Source organism: Quercus robur, chromosome 7 (assembly GCF_932294415.1).
Source record: "Quercus robur chromosome 7, dhQueRobu3.1, whole genome shotgun sequence".
In the NCBI taxonomy this organism is placed as follows: Eukaryota; Viridiplantae; Streptophyta; class Magnoliopsida; order Fagales; family Fagaceae; genus Quercus; species Quercus robur.
The window spans coordinates 1,724,956-1,740,879 of NC_065540.1; the positions used below are offsets into that span (position 1 = coordinate 1,724,956).

The following is a 15,924-nucleotide window of genomic DNA, read 5'->3' on the forward strand; positions in this document are numbered from 1 at the left end:
ACTCCCACCAGGTTCTATCAAGACTTGGGATGAGATGGTAGACAGTTTCTACAGTAAGTTCTTCCGGGAAGAGGAGAGGATAACATTTGTCAATCTTTGTAATAACACCAAGCAAAATGTGAATGAAGGTGTGGTGGAATTCATCCGAAGATTCATGGACACAGCCTTGGATTGTTATGACGACAATGAGGAACATGAACTTGTTGAGGTGTGCATCAATAATATGCTCTGGGAATACAGGTTGCACCTCGAGAAAGTAAATATTATGCAATTTGTCGATCTGTTACAAAAGTCTCGGAGGACAGCCCTCACAGTATCAGAGAGGAGATAAAAGAGACCGAGTGTTTGTATGCGTGATTTGTAGCTGGATTTGGGCTTTAAGACAGGATTTAAAATTTTCTATTTATAAAATTCAAAAATAGTATGGCGATTATCTAATGATTGTGCGTTTGTTCTTCTGCACACTTATTCTTCAAATTGATTGGAATGTCTTTTTAAGACTAATAGCGCGAGTAAAATGAAATTGTTTGCACACCAGTCTTTCATATGTACAAAATAAAAAAATTTAAGGAAAAAAAAAAAACTACATAGATTATATGCCATTTTTATGAGTAGGTGACAATCTTCCAAGAAAGCCATTCTCACATACAAGAATTTGTTGAAAACTTGATTGCCAAACCGCTATCTCTTCAAAAATATCAAACTAAAATTCAGTCATTAATCGAAACCAGTCCAGATTTTTCCGGGAAAATTTTCATTAAAAGTTCAAAATTCCCAAGCATACTCTAATTCAAGTTATAATCTCACACTACCCTTGATCCATTTTCCAAACAAATAAAAAGCCAAGAAATCGGTCTCATATTTTTTCTAAGTTTCCATTAGCAAAAACACCACCACAATTACCATCTCGCCAAAAAAAAAAAAACCCACAACCCACTTTATATATCAAATACACAAATCAACATTATCCCATTTCCCGTTTGGTAAATGCATAATTTCAATGATTTCCCCACCAAACACAATCACATTCACATTCACGTCCCAACAAACAACCAATCATTCCAAACAATTCCCAGAACCAACAAATTCCATTAAATTTCTCTACCAAACATTACAAAACTAGAGTTGCTTTGCCAAACAGAAACTAACAAAAACATCAAATTCAAGAACTAGTAAACTTGGTGACAGCCTTGGTTCCTTCAGAGACAGCGTGCTTAGCCAACTCACCAGGCAACACCAAACGCACCGCAGTCTGAATCTCCCGAGACGTGATCGTGGGCTTCTTGTTGTACCGAGCCAATCGCGATGACTCCTGGGCGAGCTTCTCGAAGATATAGTTGATGAAGCTGTTCATGATCCCCATAGCCTTGCTCGAAACCCCAATATCGGGGTGAACCTGTTTGAGAACCTTGAAGAGGTAGATCTTGTAAGTCTCGATGCTTTTCTTGACCTTCTTCTTCTTCTTCGAATCGCTACCGCCTTCCTTCGAGATCTTCTTCTCGGCCTTCGCCGGAGCTTTCTCCGCCGCCACTGGCTTCTTCTCCGCTGGCTTCTTCTCTGCCTTTGTGGGTGCCATTGATTTTTGTGAGAGAGTGAAAATTCTAGAGAGAGATTCGGAATGTGAAAAAGCTTGCAATGAAAAAAATGTGACGAAGAGGTTGGTGGGTTTGGCCCCGTTTGGGAGAGTTTATAAAGGGCGAAGTGAAAGGAAAGATATACAAGTAAATTTTCTTTATATCTTTGTTTAATTATAACAATGAAGTTATTTGTTTGCTGCCTTCTGGAGTTGAATTTTGTTTTTCTTATATGCAAAGACTAGTTGGTGTTGAAATCGAGTAATAAATCAAATACATTATTCCAAGTCTTATACATACCGCTGTAGTGGAATGGCTCAAGGAAAACTAAGGTTAGATGAAGTGTTCTAAATTGCGTGTGGGTTGAGCTTGCTTGCTAATTTATTATAACGGCATGCACTGCGATTCTATCAATATATTCATACATTGATAGAATTATTGTTTACTTTCAGATATTGTATTTCTTGTGCCAACAATAATTATGTTTACTTGTAATTGCTTTTGCTGATGAACACCATTCTAAATGATATATAGAAAATTAATTTTGAATCAAAAGATAATGTGGGGGAATCATAAAATTCTTTATTATTATTAATAGTGGGTCTACGCTTATCGGCCTGCCTTAGCAAGTTTGAACTTGTTTTTAACCTGGTTGAGTCTATTGTTTGGTTAGCACCTGCTGGCCTTTAACACTAGCTTGGCCTATTCCTGGCCTCTTAGCCTGGGTCTAGTTAACATGGCTGGCCCAAACTAACTTATTGCTAAAAAACTCCAAGCTTTACTGCTTAGTCGAGTTTAGATTGTGGTATTTGAACGCAGGGGATGAAGAGCACCTTAATTTGGTAGTAGATTATTTTTCACTTAATTGGAAGAGTAACAAAACTAAGGACACACATTGGCTTGGTACGTAGGCATAGACCATATTAAGTAATGGATAATTTTTTTGAGTTGTTATTAAGAAGTTTCTTATTTGTAGGTAGGAAAAAATGACATTAAAATCTTGAGATGTGCAAAATTCTTTTCCTTTTTCAATTAAATTTTAGATTAATTTCTTTTTATTTATCTTATAGTTTATAATTTTCTTCCTTCTTTTTCCTTTAATTTATTAAATCAATTGGTACCACTAACTTATCAAAAAAACCTTATACACATGTCAGAAATAAAATATTGGATTTGCCTTTGATATTTGAAGAAGAGAAAATCTTGAAGTTGATGAATGAAAAAAGATTTCATTCTGAATTTTATGTTCTTATTGTGTACATGGAGGCACATTTTTAGTTGATTAATAAAAGTTTTACTTATATATATAAAAAATTGATGTATGAAAATTCATTGGTGTAATTATTAGTAGGGGCACCTTCTGATTATTCAAAATTTGACGCTGCCTTTAAATGTAAAAGTGATCTTAACTTTTTTCCCCCCTTTTTGGCCATAAATCTCTCGTTTGGTTGAGTATTTTATGGGAAATTAAATGTTTCCAATATAAACTATACCCTATTTTATACTTACCCCCAAACTACAAGGATTCACAATCAGCCCCCTAAACTAAAACCTGTATAGTACTTTTTCCCCTCCCGTCACTTTCTTATTTAAGTTGGAGGGAAAAGCACTTGAGTCACGTGACACTTGTTGACATGGAACCCATTAACACCGCCTAAAATGACCACAATGCCTTCCTTAAACCAAAGCAAATTCCCAATTTCCCCTAAAATCTTGTTTGGCTGGAAAAAAAGGAAAATGATCAAGATGAACAACAAACCTAGAAAATGAACTATGCCATAGGAGATCAGATAACAAATCGACTGTGATGATCAGTGAATCCGAAGGTATAACAAACCCATAAAATGAAATATGCCACAGAGATATCAAACAACAAACCCACTAAGTTGAACAACAAATCCAGATGAACAAGAAGCCCAAAACATTAACAACAAACCCAGAAAATGAACTATGCCACAAAGAGATCAAACAGCAAACCCAAGATTACAAAATCAAATCAAACTCAGACACAAACCTCATCCTAATTCTCCAAACCCAGACTCGATTTAACTCTCTATTTCAGCTTCATAGGCAGCTAGATATGAAAACCCTTGACCTAAATGTCAAAATTCTAGGTTGATTGCCTCACACCCAAGTAGCAAATCGACAAAACTACTTAATAATTGCCAATTGAAGGAGGTGCTAAAACCCAAACCCTAACCTAACACATGTTGTAGCAATGGTCAGAATGGTGGGAGAACAACCACTTTTGACCACGTTGTTATTGTGAGTTCATACAACTAGCTTCTTCTCTTTCTTGTTGACAAGTTTGGGTTAAGGTTACGTACAACTAGCTTCTCTCTTTGTCGCTGGCAGGTTGTGGTTGGGTAATTGGGTTCGGGTCCGTGTCAAGGTTATTAGAGTGTGTGGTTCCTATGTGCTAAGCTATTATGTCAATAGTCTATACACAAAGCAAGAGATAGAGAGATTCAATCTAGGTTCAATGAGAGGGAATTTAGGTTCAACGAGAAGGATTTTGGAGAATGATCCAATTTGATTTTGGTTTCTCACTTACTCTTACGGATTCATTTTAGAGAGAGATTCACTTCTCTTTATTAAATTTGGTTCAACAAGAAATTATAATACGTGCTTGGCTATTATGTCTTTTTTTTTCTTTCCCCTTTTTAAGTTACTAATAATGAGGGGTATTTTGGTCATTCCAAGTGGCATTATGGGGTCCATGTTAGCAAGTATTACATGAGTTTCATGTGACTATGTTTTTTTTTTATCTAACTTAATTGGATAAGTAAAGGAAGTGGATAAAGTGTTGCACAAGTTTTAGTTTAAGGAGGCGATCATACAATCTTGTAGTTCAAGGGAGTAGGTGTAAATGGGGTATAGCTTAGGGTGAAAAGGTGTAATTTCTCCATTATTTTATGGTTGCTTATAGTGATTTTGTTAAATTTAATTTCTTGTTATATATTTATATTTAATATCTATGAATGTTAGGTACTTATGGTTGTTCAAAAGATATGAGAAATCTAGAGCAAAAAGTGACCTTAATAATGTTTCATTGATAGTTTACATTGAAAAAGAAATTGCTCAAAATTTCACAATTGAGATGATAATGGATGGATTTTTATTATATGAAAGACCACTGTTGATTATAATTTTAATGGAAGATGCTAAATGCTTCTTTTTTTTTTTTTTTTTTTTGAATATTTGTTAAATATATCTATGGCAAATTGAAAAACTCGTGTACACTCAAGCAAAGTTTAGAAAGGATGTAAAATTCTCATATAAGATAATTTTGTTGATGTGTAACTTTTGTGTATATATAGATATATAGTAACTTGAGTTTTTCTTGAATTGCAAATTAATATGATAGTTTAGTCTTGCCCCCCTTCCCTTAAACAAAAAATTATGGTTCTACCCCTGATTGGACTCATTGTAATACAAGATTTGTACTTCAATGATGTATTAAAGATGTAACTCTTAAGAGTTTCCTTCGTAGATGTATACTGCAAGACTAAACCACGTAACTACTTCTGCTTCCGCTAAGGGTAGTTGCATCCACTAATTTAGTCCACGTAATTCTCTTCTGTTTTTATATGGGTAGTTCTATCCACACTACTTGAGCAAATGAATTCAAATGTGTTTGAGTAAGGAGACTATTATTTTTCTTCCTCTTGTATTTTTTTTAATTGGTTTGGACCATCAAGTAATTATTTTCTATCTTGTTCATTGGCATGAGTTAGAATTCATCCAACACATTGTGAGAAATAATAAAATATTTGGTTTGGGCCATCACATGAATATTTTTTATCTTATTTGCAGGCATGAGACAGAATTTATCCAACACATCGTTGAAGAAATGAACAAGAAATTGAGTCCAAGATTCTCAAGAATTATCAAAAACTTGATGGGAATAGAATCTATCATTGAAGAATTTATCCCTTCATATTTAGATTTTGGGAATAATGTTTGCATCATAGGGATTTGTGGTATGGGGGGAATGGGAAAGACAACTCTTGCTAGAGTTGTTTATGCTATGTATTCTGATCAATTTGAAGTATCTAGTTTTATTGCTGATGTTAGGGAAAAGTCAGAAGAAGGTGATTTGCTTCAATTACAAAAACAAATTCTTGAAGAAGGTTTGGGGGAAAAAAATACAAGGATATGGGATATTCATCAAGGAGCTAACATAATTGAGAAGAGGTTATGTCATCAAAAAGTTCTACTTGTCCTAGATGATGTTAATCACGTGGACCAATTAGAAAAATTGGCTAGAGAGCATGATTGGTTTGGATTGGGGAGTCGAATCATCATAACAACTAGAGATGAATGTGTGTTGGTCGAACATAAAGTTCGTAAAATATATAAGCTTGATGGACTAAAGAATAATGATGCCTTGAAACTTTTTTGTTTGAAAGCCTTCAAAAATGAGCAACCTGAAGAAGGTTATACGCAGCTCTCTCAGGAAGTTGTAAAATATACTGGTGGCCTTCCGTTAGCTCTTCTTACATTGGGTTCCTCTTTAATTGAAAAAAAAAAAGGTGAATGGCAAAGTGTATTGGACCATTTTAAAAAATTCTACAAAAGGAATATTTGATATACTTAAAATAAGTTATGATAGTCTAGAGGTAGAGGGGAAGGAGATATTCTTAGATATTGCATGTTTCTTTAAAGGGAAGTCCAAATTTGAAGTAATACCTATATTAGAGAATTGTGGTTTTAATGCAAAATTTGGTATAAGTGTTCTCTTGGAGAAATCTCTCCTAGGTGTCACAGGAAAGTATGAAAAATTGGGGATGCATGATCTACTACAAGAAATGGGTGAAAAAATTGTTCATCAACAATCATGTGGAGATCTTGGAAGGCAGAGTAGGTTGTGGCTTTTTGAGGACTTGTTTCATGTATTTGAGAACAATATGGTAAGATGCTATAATTTTATTTTAGCAAATAAGATTTAGTAAGTATAGTGACATAATTGTGTTCAATAAATTATTTCTTGAAAAAAAAAACTTCAATAGGTAAGTAGTTACCTAAGTATCTAATAACAAAATATAGAATATGTTCATTTAACATGCTAATATATTGTCTATAACAATTTTTTAGAGCATTCATATTAGCCTGTGTAAAATTTACAGTCTATTTTAGCATAAAAACCTATTTGTTCTATTTTATACAACTATTTTTCAAAAAACACCTCATTAAATTATCTATTTACACTGCATTTCATTAAATACTATTTCTTTATCAATTTGTATTTATTTATTAATTCTCCCAAATCATACCTCCCTTCTCCTCAAACAAAAACCACTATCTCTCTCACACACGGTCTTCCTTTCCAAACCCATTAAACCCAAGACACACACACTCTCTCTCTCTCTCTCACACACACACACACACACACACGCAGTCCACACAGAAATCACTCTCTAACATCACCACCACCTACCCCACCTCGACAAATCAACTCAAAATCCATCCACAACTAGTTCTGCAATGATCCAAACAACCAGATCCTTCATGATTTGATTGGTGACAATAGTCGATGATTTCAAGGCCCCCCCCCCTCCCCCCAACACCGATGGTGAGATTATGAGTTTGTTCACACCTTGGATCTCTGTTGTATGCTTTTTTGTGCTACTGATTGGATTTGATTTTGGGTTTGGGTTGATGGATTTGAGTTGCCATCGGGTTTGATCAAATTTTGTAATGGGTTATGGTGTTGGTGGCGGTTGGACAGTCTAGGTTGTGAAGCAACACACAGAGAGAGAGAGAGAGAGAGAGAGAGAGAGAGAGAGATGCGAAATAATTATAAAATAAAATAAAAAATTATAGTAACCTCTATATTTACATGGTTATTGTAGTTTTGTAAATATTTTACACATTTTCACATGGTATGATGTGGGTGATTTTCTGGGTTGGTTGGCTAAAATGTGAGTCTTAGTATATTTTACATAGACTGGTGTGAATGCTATTATATTTTAAAAGCAATATGATTAAGTAATTTTTAATAAAATTGAATTCATTTTTTTGAATGTAATCAATTAATCACTAATCTCTTGGTTACTACATAGAAGAAAAGGATATATTAACATTTTTTTATTAAAAATAATAAAAATAAATAAAACTTCATTCTATATGCTTTATTTACTTTCTTCCATCACTTCAAAAAGTAATGTTGTAATTTCCTATTTTTTACGCTCTTAGTCATGAATTTTTAAAAGGTAGAAGCATGGTTTTAAAAACCAAACTGGATCGAACGATTTTACCAGGAATCAAACCAGTGGATCAACCATGCACATCTCTAGTTCAACCGGTAAAAATCGGAAATGGAACCCATTTTCGGTTCTTTGATTGTTTTGGTTTTTAAAACTATGTGTACAAGTGTGCCTTTATTGTTTTAATGTATGACAGTATAAATTTTAAATTGATTAAAAATATAAAATCTTTAAAATAAGATGTACTATAATCTATTATTTACTAATAGTGCTTAATATGTAATAGATTTTATAATTAAAATATGATGTTGTACTACAAGCTATTAATTACTAATGTAACTCTTAGTGTTGGTTTGGGTTGTTTAAAAAAATGTGTTTTGAAGGGTAATGATTTTAAAATTTGTGTTTTGAAAATGTGTTTTTAAAAAATGAAATTAAGTGTTTGATAAAATCTTTGGAAATTGGAAAGTATTTTTGGTACAAAAAGTCATAGTGTGAAAATGCAATGGAAAATAGAAAAACACTCCATGAACTGTATTATCTTAAAATCGCAAGGCTAAAAACCGATCTCGATCTATACATTTTCATTTAAATCGCTCTTTTTCTCCACAAAATCACAATGCCAAATGGTAAATTGGTAATATATAGTGCGTCTTGCTATTTTCTACTGTGAAATTTGAAAGTTGAACCCACCGTTTTGGGAGAGAATTGGAATGCAAAAATTAAATTATTTTGAGTTCGGTTCATAGCCTTCTTGAGCCAATAATTTAAAGTAGGTTATATATATGGAAAATTGAGAGAGTAGATATTTTTATCTCCTTTGAATGCGTTATTGTACTAATTCTAATGTTCGTAATTCTTATCATTTGCTTGTGTAAATCTCAAGTGTTTGCTTTTGAAATCATAGGCAACAAATGCAATTCAAGCCATAGTCATCATCGACAATTGGAAAGCAGGTTTCAACTTTGAAGAATTTCCTGAAGCTTTTTCAAAGATGTCTAAGCTTAGATTGCTAATAATTCATCAGTTGCACGACCCAGTTGCTCTCAATCATGTTCCTAATAGCCTAAGACATCTTTCATGGAAATATTGTCTGTTAAAATGTTTGCCGTCTAGTTTCCAACCAAAGGAACCTGTTGGACTTGACTTGCAGCATAGCAAGTGTGAATATCTTTGGGAAGGAGCAAAGGTAATTTGGTTCTTTTAACTACGTCTCTATTATTTATTATTTCTCTTTTCTTTTAAGTGTAGCAACAATATAGTGCCGGTGTATTTGTGCTTCCTCCTTTCATTAATAAGGTTGTTTTAATTTCAAAGAATTCTTTACTTATTAAACTAAATTCTATGTTTAATGGTTTTTTTTTTCTTCTTCTTTTTAACAGTGTTTAGGAAAGTTAAAAGTCCATCAATCTTGCCTATTCTGAGAACCTTATTAGGACACCTGACTTTTCAAGGGTTTCGAGACTTGAGGTACTAGACCTTGTTGGGTGCTCTAATTTAATAGATCGCTTAGACCCATCAATTGGACAACTCTGCAAGCTTAAAAGATTAATCTGCATCTCTGCAATTCTCTTACCGATCTTCCTAGCTTGTCTGCTGAAATGGAGTCCCTTACGTCTATTAATCTTTCTGGTTGCTCAAAAATCAAGAAGATTCCAGGATTTGAGGGAACTATGGAAAGCCTATCACAACTTATTTTGAGTAGGACTGCTATTGAGGAACTACCACCCTCATCAATCGAGTGCTTGACTGCCCTTGAAATTCTAGATCTAAATGGCTGCAAAAATCTCAAATGCCTTCCAAGCAACATGGATAGTTTTGAGGTCTCTTAAATATCTCAATCTTTCCAATTGCTCAAAACTTGCCAACCTAACAGAGAACTTGTGGAAAATAAATTGTTTGGAAAGACTTGATTTGAGTGAGATTTCTCAACTTGGAAATAGAACTTAATGGTATAGGCGGCTTGTCGTCGTTAGAATATTTATCACTAGGGTCAAACAATTTTGTCACCCTACCTGCAACCTTCAGTCAACTTTCAAAACTTATAGCTCTTGATTTGAGCGACTGCAAGAAGCTTCGATCAGTGCCAGAGCTTCCATCAACCATGAGATATATATGTATGGAAAGATGTCGTTCCCTAGAACCATCACCAGAACCTTGTTCTTACCCATTTCTTTGTGGGTATGATGAGATCAGTGGTGGAGTGGCATTTACAATATTGAACCGTTACCTATAGGTAATCTCTTCTCTTTCTCTGACTCTTTCTCTTCACTTGTTAAATGGAATATCATGTGTTTTTTTTTTTTTTGGGTACAGGGACTCTTTTGTCAAAAAACTGGATATGAAACTGCTACCAAAAGAAAAGAGGATGGATCTAAAACTGAATTTCAGATCATTATTCCCGGATATTTTGCTCCACGGTGGTTAATGCATCAAAGTTGGGGGAACTCAATAAGCGTAGTGTTGTCTCCAAATTGGTGTAATAGTTGGTGGACGGGATTCACTCTATGTGCTCTTTTCAATAGAAATGAAGGTGTCTGTTCTGGTTTTAGAGCTCGTGTGAAAGCCATTGGTGATATGCCTCACAGTGAATATGTCTCTCAATTGCTTTTTAGAGAATGTTCAAGGTACCACGTTTGGTTATTGTATTTGTCTCGCGATGATTGGTTTAGTACTATTGGGAATGGTGAATGCAGTCAGATTGAGGTTTTATTTGAGGAATCCTCTGGTTTTGGATCTTCTGTGCTGCTATGTGGGGTCAGTTTGGTATACATGCAAGACATGAAAGTTTGGTATTCAAGCAATAGATGGAACGGAAGGAAGAGTTAAAGTGTTAAACCAAGCAAATGCACAATGCAGCAGTAGTAGCCGTGTCATTACTTTTGAAGGTTGGGATGGTGCCCATCATGGATATTTCAATTCAAAGAGAAGTTGTGTTGAGTGTGATGACTATCCATATCTCTTTTTATGACGAAAGAAGATAGATGACTATGCATTTATTTAATGTGAAAAAAACGAAGTATTTCCCTCCTCATCCAATGGTAATGACCTACTCCAACATCCTTCCTGTTATAAGTCTAAACCTAATTTATTTTATTTTCTTTCTTGCCGGACTGCTGGTTTGGTCGCTAACAAGTATAGTCCAGTTGTCTTTTAGTTTTTCTTCATCACTTTCAAGAAGCTTAATAACTAGTATAAAACCTTAGGCGAGTTAAGAAATTTTGCTTAAGCTTCACTCATTATACTGCTCTAATAAGAAATTTTGCTAATGTAGATGGTTCAAAACTAATTTTGCATCCTATTTATGGTTGATCAGTGTTCCTTCTTTTATCTATGTAAAAACTGAAAACCTAGTTCTCTGACTGTGCGTATTTGCTATTCACGCTTTGAGTAAATTTTGTTGGTTTTTGAGATTGGTACCATTTGTTGGTTTTTGAGTAAATTGTGCGTATTCACGCTTTGAGATTGGTACCATTTGTTTGATTTTTTTTTTCTCTGTAAAAATTTTAGGGAGAGAAACAAAGGGAGTTGAAGTTTCTGCATCTTGAAGAATTCTCATTTTTAGTTGTTTTTTTTTTTTTCTTGCTTCTGCTGCCATTGATATTTTGCAGTTTGCACTAATGATTTTTCTGCATCTTGAGGAAATTTACATTGATAGTCATCCGTAAAGAGGTTTTTTTGGTGCAGATTAATATTTCTGCAATCTCTCTTACCCACTCTCTGATTTGTTTCGACATTGAAGGTTTTTTTTTTTTTAAATAAATAAATTCATTGGATTAATATTGATGATACTGCCATTGGGTTTTATAGTTGATGAAGTAGCTAAGGAATTTGAGAATGTTATTTTTATTGTTTGGAATTTTAGCTCTTAATTGAAGATTCAAGTACATCAATGAGTACATATATATTGTTTGTGAAAATGTCTGAATGAGTTTTTATTTTTTATGTATTTTTGTTCTTTGTTCGTGATTTTTCTAAGGCTTGCATGATAATTCCTTTTGCTTTTGCAGTTAGGAAGAGACTGGAGTAAGGGGAATTGGAGAAAGAAACTATTTTGGCTCTTTTGTCGTTGGATCTCAAGAGAGAGAGACTAAAAACAAGAAGATTCAATGACATATTTTAAAAGTTTACATGGTTAAATGTAAATCAAGATTTGAGGCAGTTGTCATATGATAAGTATCTTACTAATTGTCTTAAATGATGGTCTGTGTACACCATCCTTATCCTTGTTTACAAATTTTTTTACTCATACAAGCAAATTTTCTTTATATCTTTGTTTAATTATAACAATGAAGTTATTTGTTTGCTGTCTTCTGGAGTTGAATTTTGTTATTCTTATATAAAAAGACTAGTTCATGTAGAAATCGAGTAATAAATCAAATACATTATTCCAAGTTTCAGGTGTTGGGAGACTTTTCCTGTTGTGATAGTTTGGTTGAGATCCACCCATCTATTGATTTTAGTAAATTTCAGGGCACTGAGACTTGAAGAAATGTAGTTGATAGATGGTTATGTACTTGGAGGCTGTTGAGGTCTAATTCGGCTAAGCCCATACATAGCATCAGATTCAAGTATCGGAACAACCCAGAGAGGCACAGACCTAAGAGAGAGGCCTAAAGTGGTTTTTCTTGCATTCCCCTACTCACATATCCGCAGTTCCAGCAGCAGGTGGGTGTCCCACTTGCACACAAATTCAAGCAAGACCCCAGATCCAGTCCTTATCAGCACAAGCGTCTTCCTCAAGCAAAGCAATCAAGGAAAGTTCAGAACTCACTTTGGCCATGGTTCAGCGGCTTTAACAAAGATTCATGAAAGGACAGGTCCTACGGTTCTGTAGCGGGGTCACCATCAACTCCGGGAGAAGGGTCAAACGGTCCAGCACCTCGGAGACCGAGCAAGATACAAAAAACGAGATCCCATATTGAAAGCTTGTTTGAGGTGAGGAATTCCAGTAGCAGGAGGAAGAAGAAAAAGCGTGGCAAAGACTTTCCTCTTCTCAGAGGATTATAGGCAGTGCCCAAATAAGCTAGAGAAACCAAGAGGTGAAAGTGGGGGCTTACGAAAACTAAAGTCTAAATTCTCACCCTATATAAGGGTAAAGAAACTCACTTGTAGCGACAGATGAAAGAAAAGAGAAATCACAATCATTGAGAGAATACAAAAAAGCTTTGAATTTTGTTTCTCTTTTGCTCTTTTTTCTTCCTTAATTCTCTGCTCTGTGCATCTTGAATCAAATAGTACTAATACCTCTTCATCACCGTGTCCAACAATGCCTCCAAAGTCAAAGAGCATCAAGAGAGAGAGCAATGATGCCCCTTCCCACGCACCAATACCAGATGTTGCCACCCTCTATGAGATGTTGCAGACCATGCAGCGAGAACAGCTAGAGCTTGTTGAGTCAGTCAAGCAACTGAAAGACTCTATAAGCAAGCAGAAGGAAAATGTTGTCTGATAAGGAGATTGGCTCTACCGCCAAGAACCAGCAATCTATCGTTCAAAGGCCTCCCTATCCGATCGAGTTATTGGATAAGCCCTATCCAAAGAACTACAAAACTCCAATCTTTGTGAACTATGATGGGAGAAAGGGGAGCGTGATAGAGCATGTCAGCAAGTTCCTCGATACAGTGGGACAACATGCTGGCAACGAAGAGCTATGCCTAAGGGAGTTTTCTAAATCTCTTACGGATCGGGCTTACACTTGGTATACCAGACTCCCACCAGGTTCTATCAGGACTTGGGATGAGATGGTAGACGGTGTCTGCAGTTAGTTCTTCCAGGAAGAGGAGAGGATAACATTTGTCAGTCTTTGTAATAACACCAAGCAAAATGTGAATGAAGGTGTGGTGGAATTCATCCGAAGATTCATGGACACAGCCTTCGATTGTTATGACGACAATGAGGAACATGAGCTTGTTGAGGTGTGCATCAACAATACGCTCTGGGAACAGGTTGCACCTAGAGAACCTAAATATTATGCAATTTGTCGATCTGTTACAGAAGGCTCAAAGGACAGCCCTCACAGTATCAGAGAGGAGATAAGAGTAGTGTTTGGATGCGTGATTTGCAGCCGGATTTGGGCTTTAAGACAGGATTTAAAATTTTCTATTTATAAATCCTGAGTTATGCGAGAATTCACAAATAGTAATGGCGATTATCTAATGATTGTGCATTTGTTCTTTTGCACATTTATTCTTCAAGTTGATTGGAATGTCATTTTAAGACTGATAGCGTGAGTACACTGAAATTGTTTGCACACCAGTCTTTCATATATACAAAATAAAAAAGTATTAAAAAATAAATAAAAACTATATAGATTATATACCGTTTTTATGAGTAGGTGACAATCTTCCAAGAAAGCCATTCTCACATACAAGAATTTGTTGAAAACTTGATTGCCAAACCACCATCTCTTCAAAAATATCAAACTAAAATTCAGTCATTAATCAAAACCAATCCAGATTTTTCCGGGAAAATTTTCATTAAAAGTTCAAAATTCCCACACAATTTTAAAGCATTCTCTAATTCAAGTTATAATTTCACACTACCCTTGATCCATTTTCCAAACAAACATGCCTTAAATTAAAAGCCAAAAAACCGGTCTCATTTTTTTTTTTCAGTTTCCATTAGCAAAAACACCACCACCATTACCATCTCCCAAAAAAAATCACAACCCACTTTATATATCAAATACGCAAATCAACATTATCCCATTTCCCATTTGGTAAATACATAATTTCAATTGTTTTCCCACCAAACACATTCACGTTCACATTCACGTCCCATTGAAAAACAAACATTTTTTTCTTTTGTGTTAAAACAAATCTGTCTTTTGTGTCACTGTATGTAATGTCCTATCACTGTATGTAATGTTCTTAGGTGTTAGGACCATTTGTACTCTTTGTTTCCATGTCATTGTAGTGTTAAAACATCCTTTGTTTTATGTCATTGAAATGAAATTGCAGCCCAGTTTGGAATTCTCATTTGTTACTATGGTTGAAGTTGTTGTAATGTAATTAGGCTTAATTTGGGTCTGTGGTCTTGACCATTTGGTTTGTTGTGTTAAGTGTATAGAAGAAAAATCCAAGCTTACACATGTGAGTTAAGAATAGTGCTGCATGTTTGGATGTTGATTGAAGTGGTCCTGGCAATGTATGAGGAATTGGATGATGAAAGTTTGGTTTTAATGTAAGAAGCAGAGCATTGAGGAAAGCTGTCATTTAGGAATTAAGAGTTCTTGTTTGTGGTTGGATGGAAATAATACAGATTTTGGGGTGGAGCCTTGGTGGTGGTTAACTGTGGAAGATTTCGGGGGTGTTTGGTTTATGTTTTCAAACAACCATTTTCAGTTTTTAAACAACATTTCACACATTTCTACACTTTTTCACCCATACGTATTTCCACAAATGTTTTCAAACAACAATTTTTAGTTTTTAAACACATATACCAAACGAGCCCTTCTATTCTTATCAAAGAGACTAGAGGCGTCTTTGGTTCATTGCCTGAAAATAAAAGATTTGACCCAAAGGCAAGCTAGAAACACAAATCAACTACCAAGAGCCTTGTAGTGTAATGCCACAATATGTTCTCCTTTATTAGGAGAACTCGCGTTTAAATCCTCCTCTAGTTGTAACTATTGAATTTCAAGGAAAAAAAGAACCACAAATCAACTGAGGTTTAACCAAGGTTCTTATTGGAGCCACTGATCTTGGAAGCACTAGAAGTTCAAGTAATATTGTAATTCATGTTTCCTTAAAATAGCACAAGGATGACAATAGGTGTAGTCAAATTAGAGTTGATCTTTCTCTGAAGGTCATAAAGCATAAAGTAGATGTGCATTGGAAATTCTTGTCTCCCATGGATTTGGAGTCTTTGGCTTGATAGAAACAACTTAGTCTTTTGTGATTCTTCTCGATCTATCTTGTCTCCACTTTGTGTACATACAGTGGTTGAACTTTATGCTCTTTTAGGGATGCAAAATCTAATCACTTAGAGATGTCTATGGAAGTTTGATGATTCATTTGGATCTTGATTGAGTTAAGTTGAATGTGAATTTTTGGCGTTGGGTAGTCTTGATCTGGCAACTTGAGGGGGGCCTACAACAGGATCATTGTGGTTTTTGGATCTATGGGTTTTCTAGGGGG

General features: G+C 34.9%; 3 protein-coding genes across 38 annotated transcripts in view; 1 reads left to right on the top strand and 2 right to left on the bottom strand.

Annotated features, from left to right (window-relative positions):
* LOC126691656 (disease resistance protein RPV1-like) overlaps positions 1-13,308 on the top strand; it is a 42,448-nt gene extending 29,140 nt beyond the window's left edge. For all 34 annotated transcript variants that reach the window (XM_050386706.1, XM_050386705.1, XM_050386710.1 and 31 more), the window contains one exon: positions 11,794-13,308. The gene's annotated coding sequence lies outside the window, so the exon portion shown is untranslated. The remainder of the gene's footprint in view (positions 1-11,793) is intronic.
* Positions 1,070-1,714, bottom strand: LOC126691665 (probable histone H2B.3). Its single transcript, XM_050386753.1, has one exon. It carries the CDS (start codon positions 1,574-1,576, stop codon positions 1,163-1,165), a length of 414 nt encoding a protein of 137 aa, XP_050242710.1. The 5' UTR covers positions 1,577-1,714; the 3' UTR covers positions 1,070-1,162.
* Positions 1,070-15,924, bottom strand: part of LOC126691664 (probable histone H2B.3) — a 69,053-nt gene continuing 54,198 nt past the window's right edge. For all 3 annotated transcript variants that reach the window (XM_050386750.1, XM_050386749.1, XM_050386752.1), the window contains one exon: positions 1,070-1,119. The gene's annotated coding sequence lies outside the window, so the exon portion shown is untranslated. The remainder of the gene's footprint in view (positions 1,120-15,924) is intronic.